This window comes from Manis pentadactyla, chromosome 5 (assembly GCF_030020395.1).
Source record: "Manis pentadactyla isolate mManPen7 chromosome 5, mManPen7.hap1, whole genome shotgun sequence".
NCBI classification, from domain to species: domain Eukaryota; kingdom Metazoa; phylum Chordata; class Mammalia; order Pholidota; family Manidae; genus Manis; species Manis pentadactyla.
The window spans coordinates 5,669,007-5,692,830 of record NC_080023.1 but is presented as its reverse complement, the minus strand read 5'-3'; the positions used below and the strand labels follow the sequence as shown (position 1 = coordinate 5,692,830).

Sequence of the window (23,824 nt, the reverse complement as noted above, 5' to 3'; positions counted from 1 at the left end):
GTGACAAGTTTCCTTCTAGTAACAGGAAATAAACACAAGCCTGGACTTTTTATCTTTTGTCTTTGCTTCTTCAAAAATACCTGACCTCAGTCTTTTTTTTAAAAAAGCTATTATGTCAGCAGAGCAGTGGATTTGAAAGCACAAAGGCCTGGGCCCAAATCCATTAGCACTTTTGTGACCTGGGGCAGAACCAATAAACTATTCTGAACACCAGCTTCCTTGTGAGTTGCTGTGAGAATTAGGAGATCACGGGAGAGATGCGCGGGCAGTGGGCAGGGCCAGGGCAAGGCCCTGTCAGTGCGGGCACTCCGTGCCTTTAGAAGCCTCTGGGGCCAGCCACGCCCTCCTCCTCCTTCCTCCTGTGCCAGCGCACCTGGGGCTGAGCCACCTCCATTTTGAGCCACCTCCATTATGACAAGAGTCAAGGAGCCTGACAAAAATCAAAGGAAATATCCCTTCCTCAGATCCTCTCTGCAAGAGGCAGCTTATGAATAAACAATGTAAAAGATAACCAAGTAAACTAAAGAAATGCCCTTTGTCAGAAGTAAATCAGCAAAAGAGAGCAAAACCATGGCTCTGATGGGCCTTGGAAATGAGGTGGCAATCAAGTCATCTAATGGTATATTTAGAATCCCAGCTAAAGCTCATGTAAGAATTACAAATGGGATAAACTATTTGCTAGAGAAATAAGCTATTTTTAGTGGAGAGACCATCACAGATTTCCATGCTTACTAAACGCTGACATTCTGAGCGACATTTTCTTTCAGGGAGCTCCTAAGCCTGATATAAGTCAAGATGGAAAGATTAAAAGTAAGTGACAAGGCTACGATTAAAAAAAAAATCACCAGGTCCCTCCGACGACCAGCCTGCCACAGTTCCCGAAATGAGATTGGGGTTCAATAAATATTGAATGTCAGCATGTGGAGAGAGAATGGAAAACGGAGAGGGGAGGGAGGAATAATGAATTCGGGTCTCAAGACGCGCCCCAAGTCATGCCTGATAATCAACGTTCAACACTCTTCAGGTAAAATCAAGGAGAAACAAATATTAAATTCCAGAGTTACTAGGTGACTTACAGGAATATAACATCCCGGTAGACCTCAGCGTCCCTCCTGCATGCACACACCAGGCCCAGCACACTGCAGCGGTGGCCGCGCTGCCACAGAATGTAGGGATAAAAGAAGCCTGTGCTTCTTACACGCCGTCACTTCTTGACTCAAAAACAAAGACAGGATGACGAACGCTTTTGTTTGGTGGTACTAATTACTCCGCTCAGAAGGTCACACAGTACTACCTACTTGCAAATTAAATATGCAGGTGCTGATCACACAAATCAAATCATTTCACTCTACTTTCCATTTTCATGTTTCGGAAGAAAAGACGTTTGCTAGGAAATATTTTGATAATCACCTGCTTATACCGCTTAATGTAATTACAGACATTTATGCATCTCTGCCAGTAACCAGCTCCCTTCCTCCCCACGGCCCACCCATTCCTCGTCATGTGGCAAATTTTAATTAGTCTCTCTTGGCATTCTGATTAGGAAAACTAAGCTAAAGTGAAAGATCACTTCTGAACAGCGGCACAAAGTTCCGTTAGCCAAGCAGCCCGTGCAGGAGCAGAGATGGACGAACAAGGCCTGATGCCCAGTGCAGGGCAAGGTCAGCCCTACACTCATGGAGCTGAAGGTCTGCAGGGGGCGAGGGCAGTCCGCTGGGAAGGGGCACCCTGTCACGCAGGATGAACGTCCCTCTCAGCCTAGAACACCCACTCGGCTCACAGGGTGCCATGAGTCAGACGCACAGGGCTCTTCTCGCAGGCCAGCAGCAGTCAGGCCTACGTAAGAGGTCGCCACGCCCTCTGTCTCTGCTCTATCTTGGGTCCATCTCTATTTGCCACAGGACATTGTTTCCAGGTTCCGGGGAGACAGGGTCAGAGAGCTACTCAATTTTGCTTCCAAGCTCTCCCATTTCAGCTGCTGTTTGCACTGCTTTTGAGAAAGACCCAAAAGTACTGATCACCTTGAACCTTCTCATTAGAATCTGTTCATCTCCCTTCAAATCAGACCCGGGTTCAGAGGCAACATGAGGGCATATGTCTGGCCCATATCATTAACATCTGTGGTATCCCAATGTAGTAGTTCATAGTTTCCCCAGGAAAGAGATGAGGAAACTGAGGCTCAGAGAATATTGGTAAAATATAATATGCCTGGGATTGAACACTGAGAGAGCTCAATCCTATTTCCTCCCTTACCAGATGTGTGACTAGGGATAAACCTCTTTACCTAGCTGAGCACCCATGTGCTCAGGGGCCTTACTGCTCTACGCTATTCTGAGCCAGGTCTGTTTCCATGTCTATCTGCCCCACAGGCTACCTGTGCTGGCAGGGGCTTGTCTGGTTCGTCACCTAGAATATGGTTACACAGGGATGGGTTCTGGTTCTATTAAGGGTTGTCTAGGCAATTTGGGCAAACTACCCCATCAAAAAATCAGTTGGAGAGCATCTGAGAAGTAGCAAGGAGTGAGAAAAACGTGAGGTTAAGATCTAGGAAAACAAAGGAATTCAGAGGGGGGAGTTCCACATTTGGGGCCACTCTTTTCCTGAGGGTATTTGCTAATCCTAGAAGAGGCAGCCCAGAGGCTGCTACATTCAGCAGAATTTTCAAAAAACTTGTGCAACCAGGGAGATGAAAACTGCAGTCTGAAAAGTCCAAGGGCAGGTTACCCTGATAAGAATCCCTTGGCCTTTCAGCCGGTACAAACCCCTCAGAAGTAAAGATACACCAGAAATAGACCGGCCTTGGAAGGAACTGAAGCCCCACTTTGAATGATTTCAATCTCAATTGGATTGAGGTGATCCATACTCACACCCCTGCCTGCCTGGGAGAAAATAACATCAGCTTAGTCCTCAACTGTCTTCTCAGTTTTTACATCCGATGTCTGCCATGTCTGGCATGGGGCCAGACGGCCTGGGTTTAAAACCTGGCTCTCTCATTTCCTAGTGTGTGGGCTGGGGCAAGCTCCTCCACCTCTCAAATGCTCCCCCACGAGGTGGTAAAGACAGCAATACGTGGTTCCTGGGGTGGTTAAGATACTGTGATAGTGTTTATTAAGTTCTTAGAAACATGTCTGGCTCTGCATTTGATTGTACGTAAGTGGCACATTATAAGTATTTGCTATATAAATAAAAAGAACAGAATTCAGTTCAGCAATCACATTGCCTGGTCTGGCCTCTCTCTCGGGCTGCCTCTTCCTTTATTAGTACTGTACTCAACACCCCGATCCACACATCAACCGCACTGAGCTACTTACCCTTCATTAAAGGCATCCTGCCCATTTCCCATCCTTGAAGCTGCCTCAGGAGCCTTTCTTCCCCTAATCAACTTAGGAAACTTCTACCCATGCTTCAAAAATTAGTTAAAATATCATCTCCTCTGGAAAGCATTTCTGTGACCCTCTCAGAGGTCATTACTTCCTCTTCTGGGCTCGGCTACCCCGCTCTTCCCCTTAGCATGGCGCTCACCAAGCTTTTACAGTCACTTCTGTTGGTGTTTGTCTCCCCCACAAGATGAGGCAGCCTTACCGCATGAACTATGTCTTATTCATCCCTTTTCCAGAATACCAAGCATAGCAGTTGTTCCATTATGACTACCGAGAGACGAATGAGTAACTGAATAAATGAATGAATGAAATATACTCAGTGTTCGCTGTCATGCCACTGTAGTTAAAGCATTGGAATCTGAGGAATTATGATGGGATTTAGAATGCTTACTCTTCTAAGGCCTGAAGCATGCTCCCGGGGTCCTCTGAAGAGAGAATGTCAATCATCTGGTCATTCAGAGCAAGATCCTCGTTCACGCCATCGGCCGAGGTGAACTGAGGGTGCTCCGGCTTGCTCTCGTGATGCCGAACCTTCAGGAGAATTTCAGAAACAACAACTGAGTGGCTTTCTTGTGAATGTTACGTGCTAGAAAAGCCATGATGGAAGGTGTGGACCTGAAGTCAGAGAACCTGGCTGACTCCACCACTTGTGAGCACGGTAAACTCAGGCAAAATAATGGATTTCCCTGAGCCTCCATTTTCCCATTAAAGAAATGGGATCATAATTCCAGTAGCCCTGCACTAGGTTGTTTTGTGGACAAAATGAAACAATGAGTGCCAAGTCCTTTGCAACCTGTAAAGACCTATAGAAATTCTGCACCACTATCATCATCACCATAATAATCACCATCACCACCAGCATCATTACCACCACAATCATCATCACCATAATAATCATCACCACCAGCATCATCTCCACCATCACCACCACCACCATCACCACAAGCATCATCACCACCAGCATCATCACTACCACCATCACATCACCACCATCACCACCATCATCATCACCATCACCACCATCACCATCATCACCACCAGCAGCATCACCACGACCACCACCACTATCATCACCATCAAAATCATCCTCACCATCACCACCACCACCATCAGCACAATCAACACCATCACCACAAGCATCATCACCTTGTACTATTGGCAGATGGACTTCAACATCATAGTTAAGTCTGTCTGGTTTCTAATTAGAATATAGAATTGTAAAATGGAAGAGACATCAATAATTAAGCCCAACCGTCTGATCGGATAATGATGTATTTGTTTTGTCCCTAATATTAATTGTGCAGAAATGGGTGGTAATGATAGCTAACATTTAAGAAGTCCTGTCCCTGTGCCTTGTGTGATTATATTATAAAACTATCACAACAAAATAAGTGTTGTTCCCTCTACTTTACATATAAAGAAACTGCAGCTCAGGGAGGTAACATAACATTACCTAAGTCCACACAGTTCATAAAGAGTCGGGCTGGTGTTTGATCCTGAGCTGATCTAACTCTGAGCGCTCTCTCCTGTTTTACAGCATTTTGTCTCACTGGTTGCCACCACACAGGCAAAAATAAAGAAAAATGTGAAGAGTTCATTCTGTGATGTAGGAAGAAAATACTGAGAGGGTCTTCAGACCGTAAATCAAATTAATACTTTGCTTTTGTCTCTGCAGTTGTGATGATCAGCTTTTAATCTCCAGGGAATGATTCCTCGTCTTTCATCAAAGCAACAGGGTAAATTTTGCTCTTCTGTGATTGATAACAGCTTTGGGAAAGGAAGTAGAATGTCTGTTTATATGGGCCATTTTTCGTTTCCTCACTTCAGCCTGCCAAGGAGATTGAGGGCTGATCTCAGTTTGAAATGACAATCCTCCGCTCTGGGAAGCTGGAACAAAATGAGCCACGGGACAGGATTTATAGCCTCCAGGGAGGGGGCCCCAGGCCAGGGCCCTGCACTTGGCCCCTGGAAGCAAGCTATCTAACTCCATGGGCCTGCTTCCAGGGGGAAGGGGGACAGATGTCCAAGGCGCTGGACCTCTGCGTGACACTGAGTCACAGGGGCTCTGGCCCTCTGGGACCCGAGAGAAATGACCCGCAAGGGCACTCAGTCTCGGCAGTGCCTTCTGGAAGCAGCTCCACAGGGCTCGTCTCACCCTGCGAACTGCCACCCTGTCTTCTTTCCTCTGTCTGTCCACCCACTGATCAGCCAGGGGCTCATTTCTTCCTTCGCACACTTACTGAGTGCCCTGTAAGTGCCAGGCTCCATACCAGGCCATGGAGGCTATAGCAGACACCATCCATTTCTGCCCATGTCCCCTCACTCTGGCCTCTTCAGCGCCCCGTAGCCCAGATCCACCAGCCAATACCTACGCTTCCTTCCCTGAAGGCTTTTGCGGGCCCCGCATGACCCATTAGAGCCCATGACCGGGAACTAATGTCACCTTTGTCCTGGCCCTCTTGCCCCTTGTCCTCAACTGATGACCAGTGGGACTTGCTGGATAAATACCCCAGCTCCTGCTCCCCTGAGGCAGGATGACTTTGAAGCTAGCCCTACAGTGTCCCCGGAGCTCCTGCGCAAGGCCGAGCCCAAGGTGCCCACGGTGGCAACTAACCGGCTGCCTTCCCTTCTGGCCCACTTCCTGCCCCTGGGATCACTTCCACTCCAAATTACTTGCTTCTGGATCCTGGTCTCAGGAACCCAGAACAAGACAGGAATTCAGGGCCTGGGGAGTTCACCGACGGGCCTCACAGACTAGGGTAAGTGCCGGGGGGTGTACAGAAGCTAGTGTAGGAACCCAAAGAGAGGGCCCCACCTAGCCAGAAAGCGGTGGGGAGAGAAGGCCCGAGCTGAGCATCACAGGACGGGTAAGAACCACACTCCCTGAGGAGCGGGCAGAGGACGGAGGCGCATCCAGCGTGCGTGCGGAGTGCTCGGCGCTCCGGGGGAAATGCCGTTACCGGGTGGAGTGGACGCTGAGCTGCGAGGCAGGAAGGGGCCGGAGAGGGGGCAGAAAATGGACCTCGGGGGCTTATAAGCCATTCCAAGGAGTCCAGCCTTCCCCAAGGGAAAGGGAGTGAGCCCCCAGAGACTTCTCAGCAGAGGGTACACGAGGACCTGATTTGGGGTGTGGCATGAACACAAAGCTGGCCGTGCAGGGGGTGCTCAGCTGTCCAGCTAGACTGCAGGGGTTCTCAGCTCTGGCCGTTCGCCAGAATGACTAATGATGGGGACACATCCCGGGCAATCTAATCAGACTCTCTGCAGATGGGTCTGGACATGAGCGTTGGAGCACAGCTCCCCAGGGGAGTCTGACATCCACCCAGGGTTGAGGCCATCGCAGTGAGGGATAAACTTCCACCTCACATCTCCCTCCAGCCACACTACCCTCTGGGAAGAAGACGGGACGAGGACACTCACCTGACATCCGGCGAGCATGTTTCCCTTCAAACACTCGTACCGAACAAGCAAGAAAAGTGAGACCCAGGTGAGCCCGAGGGAGCCGATGAAGGCCGTGCAGAACCCTGCAGCATGAAGACCATGGTCTGGCAGAACCTACGGGGACAGGAGAGAGGGATTCGCCCGTGGTCACACTTTCCACCTTTCAAGTCAAGTTACAACTAAGCGTTACAGAGGAACAAGCCCAGAGTCCGTGAGATGCTACCTGGGTTTGGCCCCAGTGCTGCCACCTTCTGGCTGCCTTGAGACAGGCCCTGGACCTCCCCAGCCTGCTTCCTTACAGTGTGGCTTCCACAGAGCACATTTATAAATGTTAAATGGGACAATACTTCAAGGAGCTGAGCACGGCGGCTTTCATCACAGCAGGGCCATCGCCCCAAGCCTGCCACATCACAGGCACTCAAGAATGTGACATTCCCAGACCAGACATGTGACAAATATAAGGCAGCACCTGGGACCCAAGAAAAGTCCCGAGTTGGGGGCAGTTCTGCAGAGGCCGGAGGAGGGAAGGGGGGTGCTCTGGCCCTCCCTTGATGCTGCCTGCTCCCCCTGCCCTGGAACCCTTCCCGTGCGAGGTGAGCCCACCCTGGACTTCAGGATGACGTTGGGGGACGCACATGTCAGGGAAGCATCACGATGGGAGGCAGGCCAGCTGCTGGGCAATGGAGGGACCCGGCCGCGGACCTTAGAGCCCGTGGGCTTCACGTGCCCAGTCTGCACCTCTCTACCCCAAGGCTCCTCAGGACTCAGCCAGCCACAGCCCGGAGCATCTGGCCTTAAACAACTGTGAGAAGCAGGTGAGTTCTAGACACTCCACGTTTTGCTCCACCTCCATCATTTCTTTGGCATCCAGAAAGTGATGGCAGCAGCAGCAGGTGCTGTGCAGGCTGTCTGTGTGGGGCAGGCTTTGGGCAAGGCTGTGCTCTCATATCTGAGCAGGCATCACAACTCCCCGGAGGGGCTCCCCCTGAGAGAATGGATTGCTGGGCCCCACCCTCTGAGTTTCTGCCTCTCTAGACCTGGGCCAGGGCCTGAGAAGTGGCATTTCTAACAAGTTCCCAGGGGATCCTGCCGTACTGCTTGTACAGGGGCCATACTCTGAGAACCTGTGGGCTGCGAAGGGTTTCACAAACATTAACTCTAGAATCTCCCCACAACACTCTGAGCAAAATAAAGAGCTCTGGATTTCAAATCCTACAGGCCTGAAATGAATACCGCCTGTGTCAAAACAACTCTGATACCTTGGGAAAATGGCTTGACCTTTGGAAACCTCAGTTGTCTTGTCTGAAAAATGGGGATAAAAATACTTCACAGCATGATGATTAAATAAAATGATAGAGAGGCGCTTAGTGCAAAGCTTGGGGCATCTATTTAACCAACAAATATTTACTGGGTGTCTACCGCGTACCAGGCTATGAGCTCGAAGTTAATCAGAAAGGGATTCTCTCTCCAGTAATGTGAGTATACCCTTCATGTGGGCAGTGACTGGGTCTGACCCAGGTCCATTTCCTTTTCACAGGTAAGGGAGGACTCTGGACCCCCACGTATGTGTGGTACCCATCTCTGCCCCTCACTGGGCATGGGGCATTGGGCAAATTGCTTCATCTCTCTTTGCCTCCGCTCCTTCCCTTGTAAGACGTACAGGAGTCCTCCAAGGATTGTACTAAGGAATAGAAGCACAGAATCAAGTCGGATGAAATTGTTGAAAGATGTCGGGCCCAAATACTTGCTCCCTAAATTCGAGTGAATCTGGCCCTGCCTTCCTTTGGGGCTTGGAATTGAGGGCAAACCCTCTGGTATGGTAACAGAGAAGTCGTGTGGAGGCCATTAATCCATTATGCTGTCAGAAGGTGGCCTCAAAAAAAGGTCTGGACTAGGACCCACACTTGTGATCATACTTTCATCCTATGGAGTGTTTACACCAAAATGTCTACACCTGAAAATAAAAGGGAAAAAATGCCTCTGTCCCTAACAAGAAGCCTTAACGTGGCCAACCCTTCAGCCCAGCAATTTCATATCTAGGATTTTCTCCTCAGGAAACAATTCAAACTATGCAGAGGGATTTATAGACAAGGTTGGTTTGATCCAAAAATATGCACAAGGATGTATTTATATATAAAGCTGTTTTACAGAGGATTACATAAAGTAACAGACATGTGTATGTATCCTAAATGCCCCATGATAGGGAAAATGGTTAAATATTTTAAGCTTCTATAAATTACTCCATCCATATAATGGGCAATAATGCAGCCATTTTATTAGAGTTAAGAAGCAGAATAATGTCTGCACACTAGGGGGAGAAAGTTTTTAACAGAAGCCAAGGGTTTAAAAAGCAAAGCAAATTTCCTGGGTTATGCTCTCCTATTGACTTCTAATCCTGCTCCCAGAGGCATCTTAAACCCGTACTGTTTTTCGTTTCTATGGCTTAATTAACCAGACGGGCTAGTTAACTTAAATACTCTAAAAACTGCGCATGTGTCTTTATTTCTTGATTTACCAACATTACACATTACTTGCTGAATTCCTGCTATGACAGGTATGGATTTAAGTCACAAATTTTTTGCCCTACAAATTTGTAGTTTATAACCTATATATATCCCTCCCCATATTTCCTACCAATTTTATTGGTTATTTTTCATTTTTCCATTAGCTACTTTTGTAACTGTAAATTAAAAAGTAAACCAGTATTTACAGCATTAAGTTTGCAGAGTATCTATCTATCTTCTTGTCTTTTTTGCTAACAAAGATGCTGAAATTAGTGCCCCACACCTGGCTCACCTCTCTTTCCCCAACTCTTCCTTCTGGAATTTATTAGGTTTTTTTTAGCAAGTATGTTTTGTTCTGCTACCACAATAAAGTCTTTGAGGTCTTTATAGATTAATTCTAAAAACTAAAAATAAAAAGTGTAAGAAGGCAGTATTCTTATTATGAATAGGCAAATGTTATTCACTGCAGAACAAAGTAATTGGATGTAACCCTATGTTATGTTTGTAAATATCTGCCCCTCAAAGTGGTCTAATTCTAATGCAGTCCCTTTTTCATACTTCATCAGTTATTCAAAATCATACCATGTCTTTAGTGCCCTTCAATTTGGACCAACACTTCTTTTTGTGTAGCTTTTTCTTTTTCCTGAGGTTTCTCATTCCCTTTCTCTTCTCTTCTGATTTATACCCATTTCCTTAATGATATTATTTGTTGTAGGGAATGAATTTTTTTTTTTCCTTAAAGTCATCATTCCTGGAGTTCTTTGACATTCTGATCTAATCAGGGCTGGTTACTTCCTGGGCTTGCTGACTGCTGTCACTTGGAGCTCTCTCTCTCTTTATAGCTTTCTATATTGTCACAACATTGTGGATTCAAGTAAAGCTATGTTTCTTGGATCATATTCTTTTTTTTTTTCCAATTTGATGGAATATTCTCAGTATTTATTTGTTCTCAATTAAATTTGTTTAGAAAATACTTTTTATCTGTCATGTCTTAAAATACTGCTGCTTTGACCTCGTCTGACTGATAGCTTGGCTAGATCTATAACTCAGGTCCATAATCATTTTCCTTCAGAACACTGGAAGCACCACTCCAGGGTCTTGTGTCATAAGTGTGCCTGATGAGCTCTCAGAAGGATCTGTTTTTGCTTTCTAGGAGTTTCAAGTTTTCCCTGTTCCCTTGGAGTTCTGAATATTCAACCATTTAAATGAAGATTTATAATATTTTTTAAATGTAGTAAAATACGTGTAACACAACATTTACCCTCTTAACCATTTTTAGGTGACCAGTTCAGTTGTAGTAAGTACAACCATATTGTTCTGCAACCATCACCACCAACCATCTTCAGTTTTTATCTTGCAAAACTGAAACACTGTCCCCATTAAACAACTCCCCATTCCACCTTTCCCTCCCCCCAGGCCCTGGCAATACCATTCACTTTCTGTCTCATGAATTTGACTATTCTAAGGACCTCATATAAATGAAGTCATTCAGTATTCATCTTTTTTGACTCACTTACATAACTAATACCCTGAAGGTTCATCCATGTTGTAGCCTATGTTAGAATGTCTTTCCTTTTTTAGACTGAATAATATTCCATTGTATGAACAGACCACATTTTGCTTATATTCTCATCCATCAATGGACACTTGGGTTGTTACCACCTTCTACCTATTGTGAATAATGCTGAAGACAGTGTGTCAACTTTGGGGTATATATACTCAAAAGTGGAATTGTGGATCACCTAGTAATTTTATCTTTAATATTTTGAGAAACAGCTATACTGTTTCCTTATTGGCTGCACCATTTTACATTCCAACTAACAGTGCACAAGGATGCTAATTTTTCCACATTTCATCAATGCTTACATTCTGGTTTTGTTTTGTTTTCTTTTGTTTGATGGCAGCCATCTTAATAGGTATGAGGTGGTATCTCATTGTAGCTTTTATTTGCATTTCCCTAATTAGTGATGTTGAGCATCTTTTCATGTGCTTACTGGACATTTGTATGTCTTCTTTGGAGACATGTCTATTCAAGTCCTCTGCCCATTTTGTAATGAAGTTGCTTTTTATTATTGTTGAGTCGATGACATTATGGGCTGAATGTTTTGTGTTCCTCCAAAATTCATAGGATGAAATCCTAACCCCCAATGTGCTGTTATTAGGAGGTGGGGCCTTTGGAAAGGTAATCAGGTCAAGAAGGTAGTGCCCTCATGGATGGAATTAGTCTTCTTACAAGGGAATAAAAAGGCCAGAGCTCTTTCTGCTCTCTGCTGTGTGAGGGTACAATGATAAGATGGCCATCTACAAACCAGGAAGTGGGCTCTCACCAGAAACCGTATCTGCCGGCACTTCGATCTTGGACTTACCAGCCTAAAGAACTGTGAAAATAAGTGTATGTTGCTTAAGCCACCCAGTCTATGGTAGTTTGCTATAGCAGACTAAACCGACTAAGACATAGGAGTATTTTATGTGGTATAAATGTTAACCCATTGTCAGTTGCACAATTTGTAAATATCTTCTCCTATTCCATGGGTTGCCTTTTCACTCTGCTGACTCTATCTTGTAATGCACAGTTTGTAACTTTGATGTAGTCCAACTTCTCTTTTTTTTCTTTTGTGGCAGTGCTATTGGTGTCATATCCAAGAATCATGCCAAATCCAGTGTCATGAAAGTTTGCCCCTAAGTTTTCTTCTAAGAGTTTTATAGTGTCAGCTCTTACATTTAAGTTTTTGATCCATTTTGGTTAATTTTTTGTATATGCTGAAAGGTAAGGGCCCAGCTTCATTCTTATGTGTATAGCCAGTTTCCCCAACATCATTTGTTGAAATGACTGTCCCTTCCACATTGAATTGTCTTGCCATTCTTGTTGAAAATCATTTGACTTTCATGCAAGGTTTTTTTTCCTGGGCACTTGATTCTGTTCCATTGGTCTATTTGTCTGTCTTGATGCCAGTACCACACTGTTTTGATTATTGTAACTTTGTAGTACGTTTTGAAGTCTGGAGGTGTGAGACCACCTCTTTGTCCTTTTCTAAGACTGTGTTTGCTATTCAGGTTCCCTTGAGATTCTATATTTATGTTAGAATAGGTTTTTCTATTTTCACAAAAAATGCCACTGGGATTCTGACAGATATTGTACTGAATCTGTAGATCATACCCTATGAAATCTTCCAGTTGATGTACCTGGGATGACTCCCATTTATTTGTGTCTTCTTTAATTTCTCTCAGCAGTGCTTGGTAGTTTTTAGTGTATAAGTCTTTGGCCTCCTGGTTAATTCCAAGTATTTCATTCTCTTTGATGCTGCTATAAATGAAATTGTCTTAATTTCCTTTTTGGATTGTTCACTATTAGTGTGTATAAACACAACTGATCTTTGTGTGTTGAATTTTTAATAGTATTTTTAATGCTTATATCTTAATGTTAAATTTTTAAAGAAGATACAAAACTGTATACACAATAAAATCCTAATTTCATTAAAATAAAAATAATCAGTGTGCTGACAATCATACCACCTATTGTGGTAAGCATTTAGCGATGTATACAACTGTTGAATCACTATGTTATACACTTGAAACCAATATAACATTATGATTCAGCCATATTTTAATTAAAAAAATAAAGAGAATCTGGGGGAAAATAAATAAAATGAAATAAAAATAATACATATGCACACATATACATATGTAACCTATGAGGAAAATCCTCCAGAATTGTGTTGAGTGTGATTACTTGACAAATTTTTCTTTATGTTTCTGTGTTTTCTAAGCTCTCTACAATGGGCATGTATTACTAGGAGGACTCACAAAACTCAGCATACAATCATTCTCATAGCTATGGTTTATCACACCCAGAATATACAAAGCAAAATGGGCAAAGGGAAAAGAGATGTGAGGTGAAATCCTGAGGAAACCTGGAGAGAGCTTCCAGAGCCCTCTCCCAGTGGAATCACATAGGACATGCTTAATTCCTCCAGCAATGGGTGTGACATCTCATGTGAAATGTCCATCACGGAAGCACATCAGAGACTCACTGCTGTGCTTTTTATTCAGGACTGATCACTTAGACATCCTCTGCCTGGCAGGTACCAAAATTTCCAACTGCAGAAGGAAAGCAGCTGTTTAGCATAAAAACACTGTTTATAACAACAGCTCAGGCACAGTGAGCCCGTCTTACAGTTTGGGGAATGGTGTCAACCCTCCTAAAATCCAAATTCCCAGATGCCAACCAAGCTTGCAAGCAGATCTTTTCAAAGATAGCAGTCTCAGGCCAGAGAAAGTAACTGTTAAGCATTTTACATCCCAAACTCTGTCTCAGCATCTGCTTTCAAAGAAGCCAACCTGTGACAAGTTTAATTAAAAATTTCTGCAGATTATTAAATGTATTATTTAGGAGCTGGAGAACAACAACTCATTTCTCACTGGTAATGATGCAGGCTGTAGTCAAGATTAAGTCTTTCTGACAGAACAACAAGGCCAACCTGACCTTCCAGACAGTCAAAGCCAAGTTAGGGCAGAAACAGGAGCTTTGGTGACATGTATTGGAATCTGAATCAATGTGATGCCACATAATGACTTGCCTTTGATGCATCAGTCTCTGTTCACAGAGGCTGTTATCAGAGACGGTCAGAGAACCAAGTCGGTTCCCTTATTTAACATCCTCCTGATTCTAAAAATCTTATATTTTGATAAGTACCAAAATGAAACGCAAGGTCTCCACTGTGCTGGAAATAATCCTCTGCATCCTGATTTGTGTACCTACTAGATAAGGAAAAAACATCAATAAACCAGATAAATATGAACAGCACTGCAAAGAGGTTGCATTAAAATATTGATGGAAAGGAGACAAAAAATCTGTGTCTAAAGAGAAAAATGGGGTTATAGATCAGAGATCTACTTTCAAGGTTGCTCTTTCACAGAAGGCTTTTTTTAGCTTTAGAAAGAATGGGGAGGTAATGGGAATTATTGGGTCACCAACAACATGCCCGTCCCTGGGGTAGGTGCACATAGTTGGTTGAACTGTGTTCTCCAAAAAGATATATGCTGAAGTCTTAAACTCCAGTTCCAATCAATGTGACCATATTTGTAAATAAGATCTTTATAGACATAATTAACTTAAGATGAGGTCATACTGGACTAGGGTGGGTCCTAAATCCAATGACTGTGTCCTTAGAAGGATGGGGAGATGTGAAGACAGACACACAAGGAAGGCTGTACAACCACGGGGGCAGAGCCTGGAGTGATGTAGCTAGAAGCAAGGATTTCCAGGAACCACCACAAGCTAGGAGAGACCCAGAAGGACTCTTCTCTAGAGCCAAAGGGAGCGTGGCCCTGCCCACACCTTGATTCCAGACTTCCAGCCTCCAGAACTGTGACAGAATAACTTTTTGTTATTCTAAGCTCCCCAGTTTGTGATCATTTGTTACGGCAGCCCCAGGAAACTCATGAAGCGTTTTACATGCTTCTTACCATTCAATCTCCATCAGTCCCACCGGGGATGTATTATCCCCACTCTACTGACACATGGATATGCAGAGAGATTAAATAATCAATCGAAGTCCACAGCTAAAAAATGAGAGCTAGCTCTGCTTGACTCCAAAGAGTGTGTGTTTCCCCACTAGATCACACTGCTTACTGTCCGGAGGGCTGTGTAGTTTTCTAAAACCATTTCAGTCGCAACCTCTCACGCCATGGTAGAAGTTACATGCCTGATTGATGAGAACCAGAAACAAGGACTGGGACAGAGTCAGAGGCAGGCAGGGTCAGTGTACCAAGAACAGCTCTGTGTCTCTGTCTGCCTCTCTCTTTCTCTCATTCCTCCCTATTTCATGAAGTAGAACTGGCTAGCTGCATGAGGCCACTTCACTTCTCTTCCTCGTCCCACCTCCATCTTCTCTGAACCTCCACCTAGAGGGCTGGCCTTCCACCCTGCCAGTCACATGACCAAGAGAATGTGAAAAGTAGAGGCAGTGTGGCAGGGCAGGGGAGCAGGGCCTAGCTTAAGTTAGCCACACAGATGCGGGAATGAATGCTTATATCTAGGAGACGGCAAGGCCGGGACCAGCTCTGCAGACCCCAGGGTCTCTGTCCACTTCCTCTCTGCAATCCCTGCTTCCACTGGTGCTAAGCGACAAGCAAATCGAGGTGGGGACTGCCTCCTATGGGCACCCACTGACAACTCTCATTTGCTTTTTCTCAACCTTACTGATCAGTGTTGCTACATTAAGCTAGATCCTTGCTCCCTTGACTTGCACAAAATGCCTCCACTCTTCAACTTTCTTCCTCCATGAAGATGGCTAAAGAAGAGTAAGATCTCAAGTTGTAGTTTTATGGGAAGGAGGAGGCTCCACATTATCCCTACCACCTTTATCACCATCATCACTGTCACCATCACCATCCCCAACACCACCACTGCCGCCACCACCACCGCTGCCACCACCACCACCACCACCATCACCATCACTGTAGCTAACATGTGTTGAGAAGACACTGAGCACCAGAGATGGTTCCAAGCGCTTTACACACATGAATCCATTTACTTCCCACAATACTATTAACTGAGCACTGTTTGGGTCTATATTTTATCAAACCAGCTAGAATGCCAAAGTACAGGTAAGTCACATAAATAGCCCGAGCTCACACAGCCAGCCCATAGTGGACCTGGGATTCACACCCAGCAGTCGGGGCCAGTGGCCCTCCTCCCACAGCCGCCTCTGTGGGGCTCAGGTTCCAGCCCGGCCTGTCACCAGGAGTCCCGCACTGGGTCACGAGGGGCCTGAGCCACTCTGAACATTGTGATTCCCACTCTGCATATACAGCTCACCCTTTTGGAGTGAGTGACTCGCAGGGTAGGATTTTAGAATCCCTGAGTCTCCAGACAAAAGCCTTCACAACCCCTTCAAAACTATTCTTGACCACCGAATCTTTATTGAATTTTCACCAGAGGCCACATCTTACTCCCTTTTTAGTCTTTCAAGCAACACTCTAAACTCAGAATTCTTACCTGCATTTCATTTATGTGCAAAAACCAAGCTCTACGATAATCCTGTTTGCCTGAAACTCTCACTTAAGTGGGTACATCACAACGGGCTGCCGAGCTTGATAGTGTTTGGACGCAGTGGTGAACTTCCCTGACGTGTAGTTAATTCAGATTTGATGACCCCCATGCTGGATGCTGGAAGGACTAGAAGAAGCCAGAGCCAGGCCCTGCTCCAGGGAGTTCACAGTCTACAGAGGAGCTGACAGGCAAGCCGGCCACATGACACAGTGGAACTGGGGCAGAGCTGGGGGCGCCTGGAAGCCTGGGGGTGGGGGAGCGGAGGCCCCTAACCTTCTCAAAGGACAAAGAAGGCTTTCCATGAGGTGGTGCCTGGGCAGAGGATAGTGAGCCAGGCCAGGAGGAGGGTGACCAGGCAGAGGAAATGGCATGAGCAGGATCACAGGTGGCAAAAGACACAGCCCGGGTTCTGAAAGGCCTGCAAGAGCAGGCTAGCGACTTGCAACATCATCCGAAAGGCTTAGGGGGCCATCACCACAGGGTTTTAAGCCAGGAAGTAACAAGGCCAGATGGGTATTTTTCAAAGATAAATCTGACTACTGTGTGACTTCAGCCTGGAGGAGGATAAACCTGGCCACCACAGCCAAGGAACCCTGGGTCCCCACTCACAGTTCCCCCCCTATGAAGTGAAGATAAGAAAAGTGCCTATGGTTCCTCAGTAAGTTCAACATAGAATGTCTACACAACCAGCGACTACACTTCTGGGTACCCACCCAGAAGAACTAAAAACAGGTGTTCAAACAAAAACCTGTACTCAAACTTTCACAGCAGCACTGTTCCCAAGAGCTAAACGACGGGAGAAGTCCAATGTCCACCAGCTGATGAACAGACAAACAAAATGTGGTGCACCCAGCCAAGGAGTATCACTCAGCCAGAAAGCGAATGGAGTAGTGCCGCATGATGCAACGTGGACGGACCTTGAAAACAGTAGCGAAGTGAAGGAAGCCAGACACAGGAGGCCACAAACTGTGTGACCCCATTATCTGAAATGCTCAGAACAGGCAAATCTATAGGGACAGCACACAGCTTGGTGGTTGCCAGGAGCTGGTGGGGAGAGAAGAATGGAGAGCAACGGCTTAATGGGAGAAGTTTCATTCTGGGGTGGTGACAATGTTCTAGAACTAGATAGTGGTGAAGGTTGTATAGCACACTGAATGTCAATAGTGGTAAATTTTACGTTAGTTTACTGAACTGCACACAAAAAATACAGCCTACTGCCTAGGGTTATAGCACATAGAAACCAATCAATCTGAGCTGCCATTACTATTCCTACTCTCAGGCTTAGGGAAAGACTCAGATTAGAGGAATATTTAGAGGACAAGAGTCAAAAGGGCATATAGTGACTGAGTCACAGGATGGACGCACAGGGAGCCAGAAATGGGCGAAGCAAGAACGTCCCCAGATGTCTTGTTGGGGAAGCTGGGTGCTGGTGGGACCCACCATCACAGTGACAATTGCAGAAATCAAAGCAGCTGAGAGCACTAGACATCAGCCCAAGTTAGTCATGCTTTTAAGATTTCCCCTAAAAACCCTGCAGTGCAGCCAAATTCTGCTGATAATCATTATCACCACAGGCTTCAAGGAGCCTATTTACTGAAACTTCATTATCTAAGGACAAAGAATAACAAGTGGCTCGGCGATCCCAGCTTCCCAATCCCCAGCGCTCCCACTTTCTTTCTTATCTCTGGAAAAGAATCTTAGGTTATTAGTACCCCTTTAATCACATGTGGGCTGATCGCAGACTCCTTTGATGAGTCTCATCACTGCATTTATGAAAAGCGGTGCTAAACGCAAAGGCCTTTCAAGAGGAATGCTTTCATGCTTCAAATACAACACTGAGTTACAAAAGCATGAGGAAGACTTGTTTATATAGTTTGACTTAAATTATGTAATAAATACATCCACAGACTTGCAGAAGACCAGAAGCTAAGATGCTAGTAATGGTTCTCTCTGGTGGTGGGATTCTAAGGTAATGCTATTTTATTCTTCAAACTTTCTTGCTCTGTGTGTGTGTGTGTGTGTGTGTGTGTGTGTGTGTAGCGGGGTGTTCCATCAAAATGTCCACAATAGGCATGTATTAATCCCACTCACCCCCTAAAAAACAGAAAAAGTTTGAAGAAAACTGGAGGCACTTTGAGCTAAAGATCCAAGGAACAGAGCAGGTCGGTGACTTACTGACCCCTGTCCCACAGCCCTTGAGAGGCAACTCTGAGGGCGAAGAAACTCTTAGCTTCCAGGCGAATTCAGGCAGGAGTGAGAGCTTGAAAGCAATCACAGGTAGAGACAATCACACTTATTGACAGAGCTTTTGCTAAGGCACCAGTCTAGTGAATACGTGGATTCAAAAAACATTTGCACAGCATGATTCTGTCCCTGAAGCTTCAGGACCTCGGCCAGTTCTCAGGGTCAACATACAGGTGCTTTTTACTCTCAAAGGAGGAAGTGAAACTGGATCATCTTTACTCTCCTCCAGGGCAAAAAGTCATTTCTGATGTCAACAGAAATGTACTAAGTGCCAACCAGAGGAATAATCTCAATGTCACAGTAGTAAAGCAATGCTGAGAACACAGGGACTGAGCAGTACTGGGAGAGCGAAGAGGCCAACTTCCCTGATGGATCCTGAATACTAACCAAATTGAGGGAATTGAGCTTAACGTAGTAGGCAACAGGGAGTCCTCCAGAACAAAGTGAGCAGGTCTGTGTCTTAAGATCACTACAGTGAGGACAACGGGCTGGACGGGAGTAGGACTGGACAGGCAGGAGGCTGTAATTCAAACAAGAGGTGACACAGAGAAGACAGACGTGATAGTATGGATTGCACACCTCTAGTCCTCTGAGTGCAACTCAAAGCCACGGGATTTTGCCAACACAGATACACGCTCCCTCTACTGTGCACACATTGGAAATCCTTGTGACTGAAAGATTCTCATGCTGTATACAACTATCTACTGAGGCATTCTTCTCCTTATTAATAGGGGCTCTTTATGTATTATAGACATTCATCTTTTTTGTGTATGTTTGTTATAAGTTTTTCCCCAAGTTTGTCACTTAGCCTTCTTAATACTATTTTTAAATGTAATGTTTCAACTCTTTTGTACTCAAATCCATAGTTTCCTTCATGGTTTTCTTGTAACATAGTATTAACCTATATTTGCTTTTTACAAGTTGTTTTTAGCATTTAGATTTTCCTTTGATGGGGGAATTTATCTTTATTTTTCTTCCCAAAGGTCCAGCCAGTTGCCCCCAAATTTATGAGTGGTACATTCTTTTCCCATTGACTTGAAATACCGTTAGGCACACGTATGTGTGGATGTTCTAATTTGCCCCACGGGTCTGACTTTTCTTGCAGTAGTTGCACAGTGCATTCATGTAGCTTTATGATTTTTTGTATCTGCTAGGACAAATTCTCCCATATTACTTTTCATTTTCAAAATGCTTTTATCTAGTTTCATAAATTTATATCTTCAGTATCTTCAGGTGGAATTCAGATTGATTTGACCGCATTCCTCCACTGCCCCCAATTCCACTGGAGTTATTATTGGAACTGCCCTCTAGATGAACGTGGGCAACAGAGCAATCGACCTAAATGCCTCTCGTCATTAGATCTGAGGTCCTTGTTCTCCCGTTGCCTGGCAGAGTGAGCAACCCTGTCCTGGGTGCATGTGATTAACTCACAAAGCTGCAGTGACATCTAGCGCATCTCAACACTGGCACTCAATGTCCAACACAGGGCACAGCAATTTTTTTCCTCTCAAAGAGACGCACTGTTCACTTAGGAGACAGAAAGCCCAAGAGGACTTCTTGAGACAAAACGGGAACAATGTCTTGGGGTCCCTCTCTTTGGCTAACATATGTCAGTTTTGCCCTCAGGAAAGTAACAAGAAATGAAGGAGTGTTTCAGAATCCCAGCTTACACAATGGATGACTCAGGTTCTTCGTATTTTTTAAGTGCACGGGGAAAACATCGCCTCTGTCCTCACTGCAGAGCTCCTCCTGTTCATCACCAGCACGCTTTTCTAGTTTAATCAAGTTGTCTCAGCAGATGCCCAGGTCGGCCCTGCCAGGCACACACTACAGTTGTTCTGGGCCCTGTCTCATCCTTACGTGCATCTCAAAGGTGCCAGGCACTGTGCCTGCACCCAGCAAACCTCCATCACATCCACCCGACAGTCAAGCTGGCTTAACCTTGATGTCAAATCTTCAGCTTCATATTTTAGAACACTTTTCTTCCACCTTTAACTAAATCTTTCCTTTAAGGTCCAGCTGAATTCCTACCTCCTCCAAGAAGCCTGCCATCCACCCAGGTCTCTTTCCTGTCAGTATCCACAGAGTCTATGACCTTTATCTTGGGTCACAACATCACAAATGCAGTCACAGCAGTTGTACATTACTTGACCTTTTGTTTTTCATTTCACGTCTCGGTGTGGGTAGGGGGACAGTGGCTGATGGGTGATGAGTCTCCAGGCTATGCCAGACTCCACTACCCCCTGGACTCTGGTGCTGGGCCTGACTCACACACTGCTAGCCCCTGTGTGGGCTCCGTGGGCATCTGAGCTTGAGGTCCTGAGACATAACATTCATTCACGAGTATCACAGAACACGTAGAGCGGTGTGGTCTGCATGCGTGCGGAGTCATCCGGACGGCAGCCTCAGCGGATGCCAGGCACCATGCTGACTGCTTTACACGCACTGACCCACTGACTCTGACAACCACCCTATGCAGCATCGTCACCGATTCTCATTTCACAGCGAGGAAACCGAGGCCCAGGAAAGCAAGCAATGTGCCCAAGGTCACATACAATTAGTAGAGGGACAGGGGTTTAAAGCCAGGTCTCTGGTCCAAGGCCCTGCTGTCCCCACACTGCAGGGCCATCACGTTCGTGTGCCCCTCTCCCCACTCATGGTGACCTCCTCGAACGTGGCCCACAGCTCACACACCTGGACCAGGGTTGCTAGGGCTGACGTCCAACCCACTGCCGAGCCTTGCACTCTTGGGTCTGCAGCCCAGAGTGGGCACCTATTCCTGTTTCTCCTGAAGGCAGTGTGGGGGCCAGAGGCAGCCGCGAAGACCTGGGTAGGTTATCTCCATCCACAAGAGAGGGCCTGGGCCATGCCGGAGGGCTCATGAATATGGATTAAAGGAACATTCTCTGAGTTTTTACAATCACACGGCAACCAGACACCTCCTCCGCTGAGCAGCTATCGCTAGCATTGATAACAATCAGCTCAATGGAGGGATATTTGCCCACTGAGTGCCATCCACAATGCACAATGCAAGGCCCAGTGGGGACTCAGGAGCAGGGCACACAGGGCACCACCCTCCAGGAGCTCATAGAGTAGCCAAAGAATTGTTTGCCCCTGTGTTTCTGACCCGGCTGTCAGCTTGGTGTAGCTGGACTCAGACAGTGTGGCCCACGGCCCTAAGCAGGCCTCTCAAGCCAGGGGCCTGGTTCATGTCCTGGTTCTGACACCCACCAGCCGTGCAGAGAAGAGCTTGCACACCTGGCCCAAGACTGCTGCCCTCTGAGAGGTCTCTGCACTTGGATTTCAGGAGGGCCCCCACCATTCCCTGAGAAGGGGGCTCCCTCTGCCTAAATTGTGCAAGGGGTGTGGTTTAGGCTGAACACCAGCCTTCCTTCTGGGAGTCTGGGCTCTCGGTGCGTGCCAGGCAGAGGGTGCCCATGTGACTGACCCCTGCAAAACCTGGCACTGGGTCTCTAACCAGCTTCCCCAGCAGACAGCAGATCAGACGTGCTGTTACTCGACGCTGTGGGAATTAAAGGTGTCCCATGTGACTCCACGGGAGAGGCCTCCAGAAGCTTGGGCCTGGTGGCCTCTGGACTTCGCCCCATATGCCTTCTCCCCTTGGAGTTCTGGTTTGCACCCCTCTCTCTAGCAAATCAGCCCTGAGTACGACAGTATGTGGGGTCCCGTGTGTCCTCCCAGTGAATCACTGAACCAGGGAGTGGTCCTGGAAACCTTGACACACTAGCCATTTTCTCTTGGGCAAATCACTAGACCCAGCTGTGCCTCAGTTTCCCTATCTACAAAGTGGGGGTGATTTAAAAATAGATTTCATCATCTCCCAAGATTACAGTGAAGGTTACCTGATTCAGCATGGGTGATTTACTTAGAATGCCTGGCACCTAGCAGGTGCTTAAGAAACATGAAGTGTGGTTACGTGGTAAGTAAACATGAACAAGTGAACATGTGAGCTGTGAGTGATCAAACTCACAGATGGACAAAAAAGGAATAATAGTAATGGTGAACAGCAGAAGCAGGGAAACCTGCCCATGGGCTGCAGTTTTCTGGAAAGATCCAAGAAGGTAAAACAAGACCACCTGCTGGCCCCCGCAGCCAGCCCTGCAGGCAGGCGTGAGTGTGGCTGAAAAAATGCACAGACGGGTGGGTGGCCTCAGCCTGTCCAGTGACTAAGCCATCTGGGAAACCAGCCAGACAGCCTCAGGCCACACTGGGGACCCCAGGCTGCTCAAAGGCCCCAGCCTCAGTGCATATCTAGGCCACCAAGGCCCCTCCCCTTGGCTCTGAGGCATGCAAAGACCCCCTGGGGGCACAAGGAGGGGGTCCAGGTCAAATATTTTCTCTTACCTTTATATTTTCTTCTGTTGTTATGGTGAAGAGAGCTTTTAGCTGTGTTCTGTTCTAGAAAAAGAGAATAGCAAACATTTTCATTAACAGGTTTTGGAGTCTAACACACAGGGTAACATTTGGGACATTCCCAACTCACAGCGCCTAGAGCTACAGTGGGCCCCTGACTGTGGGGGTCAGTCCCTTTCAGGGGCAAGGTCTGTGGAGCTATGACCCTTCCCTCCCAAAGGCTTGTGGGAAATCCACACACCTGCTTCCCTAATTGCCCAGAAAAGCACTAGCAGTTTCGTTCTGGTGGAGCCTCCGGGGTTGGGGTTGGACTGGACTGGGTTTGAGGGCTGACCCCAAAGCCTAGCAGCCCTGGCCTGGTGCAGCTGTTCGCCCTCTCCTGTCTGCCTCTCTAGGCAAAGCGGGGCTATGCTAGGACTGCTGAGCGCCCCTCTCATTCTAATGTGCCCAACCCAGCAAACCCGCCTCCCTTTGGGTCTAATCCGGATGCCTTCTGACATTCCTCTGCTCAGAAGACACAGGAAACAGAAACACGAGGGGCGAGCGCACAACAGCCATTTGTCTGTCCAACCACGGGAACACTTCTTCCCCGGGATAGAGGAAGAATACCTTGCAGCTGAAAGGGGGCACAGGGTAGTGGAGAGCCCTGTGCCAGACTGCCCGGCATTCACTCCACCACTCAGCAGCAGTCTGACTTTAGGCAAGGGATTGACCTCTCTGTGCCTCAGTTTTCTCACCCGTGCAATGGGAATCACATGCAGCTCACAATGTTGCTGTGGGATTCACTTAGCTAGCATAGGCTCTGGTAGCGTGGCCGGCACACAGGG

General features: G+C 46.4%; 1 protein-coding gene across 5 annotated transcripts in view; it reads right to left on the bottom strand.

Annotated features, from left to right (window-relative positions):
* Positions 1 to 23,824, bottom strand: part of EVC2 (EvC ciliary complex subunit 2) — a 117,130-nt gene that overhangs the window by 69,174 nt on the left and 24,132 nt on the right. For all 5 annotated transcript variants that reach the window (XM_036921141.2, XM_036921138.2, XM_036921140.2 and 2 more), the window contains 3 exons: positions 22,989 to 23,042; positions 6,801 to 6,935; positions 3,772 to 3,911 (listed from right to left, as the gene is read on the bottom strand). In XM_036921141.2, the coding sequence (XP_036777036.2) occupies positions 3,772 to 3,911; positions 6,801 to 6,935; positions 22,989 to 23,042 (329 nt within the window). The remainder of the gene's footprint in view (positions 1 to 3,771; positions 3,912 to 6,800; positions 6,936 to 22,988; positions 23,043 to 23,824) is intronic.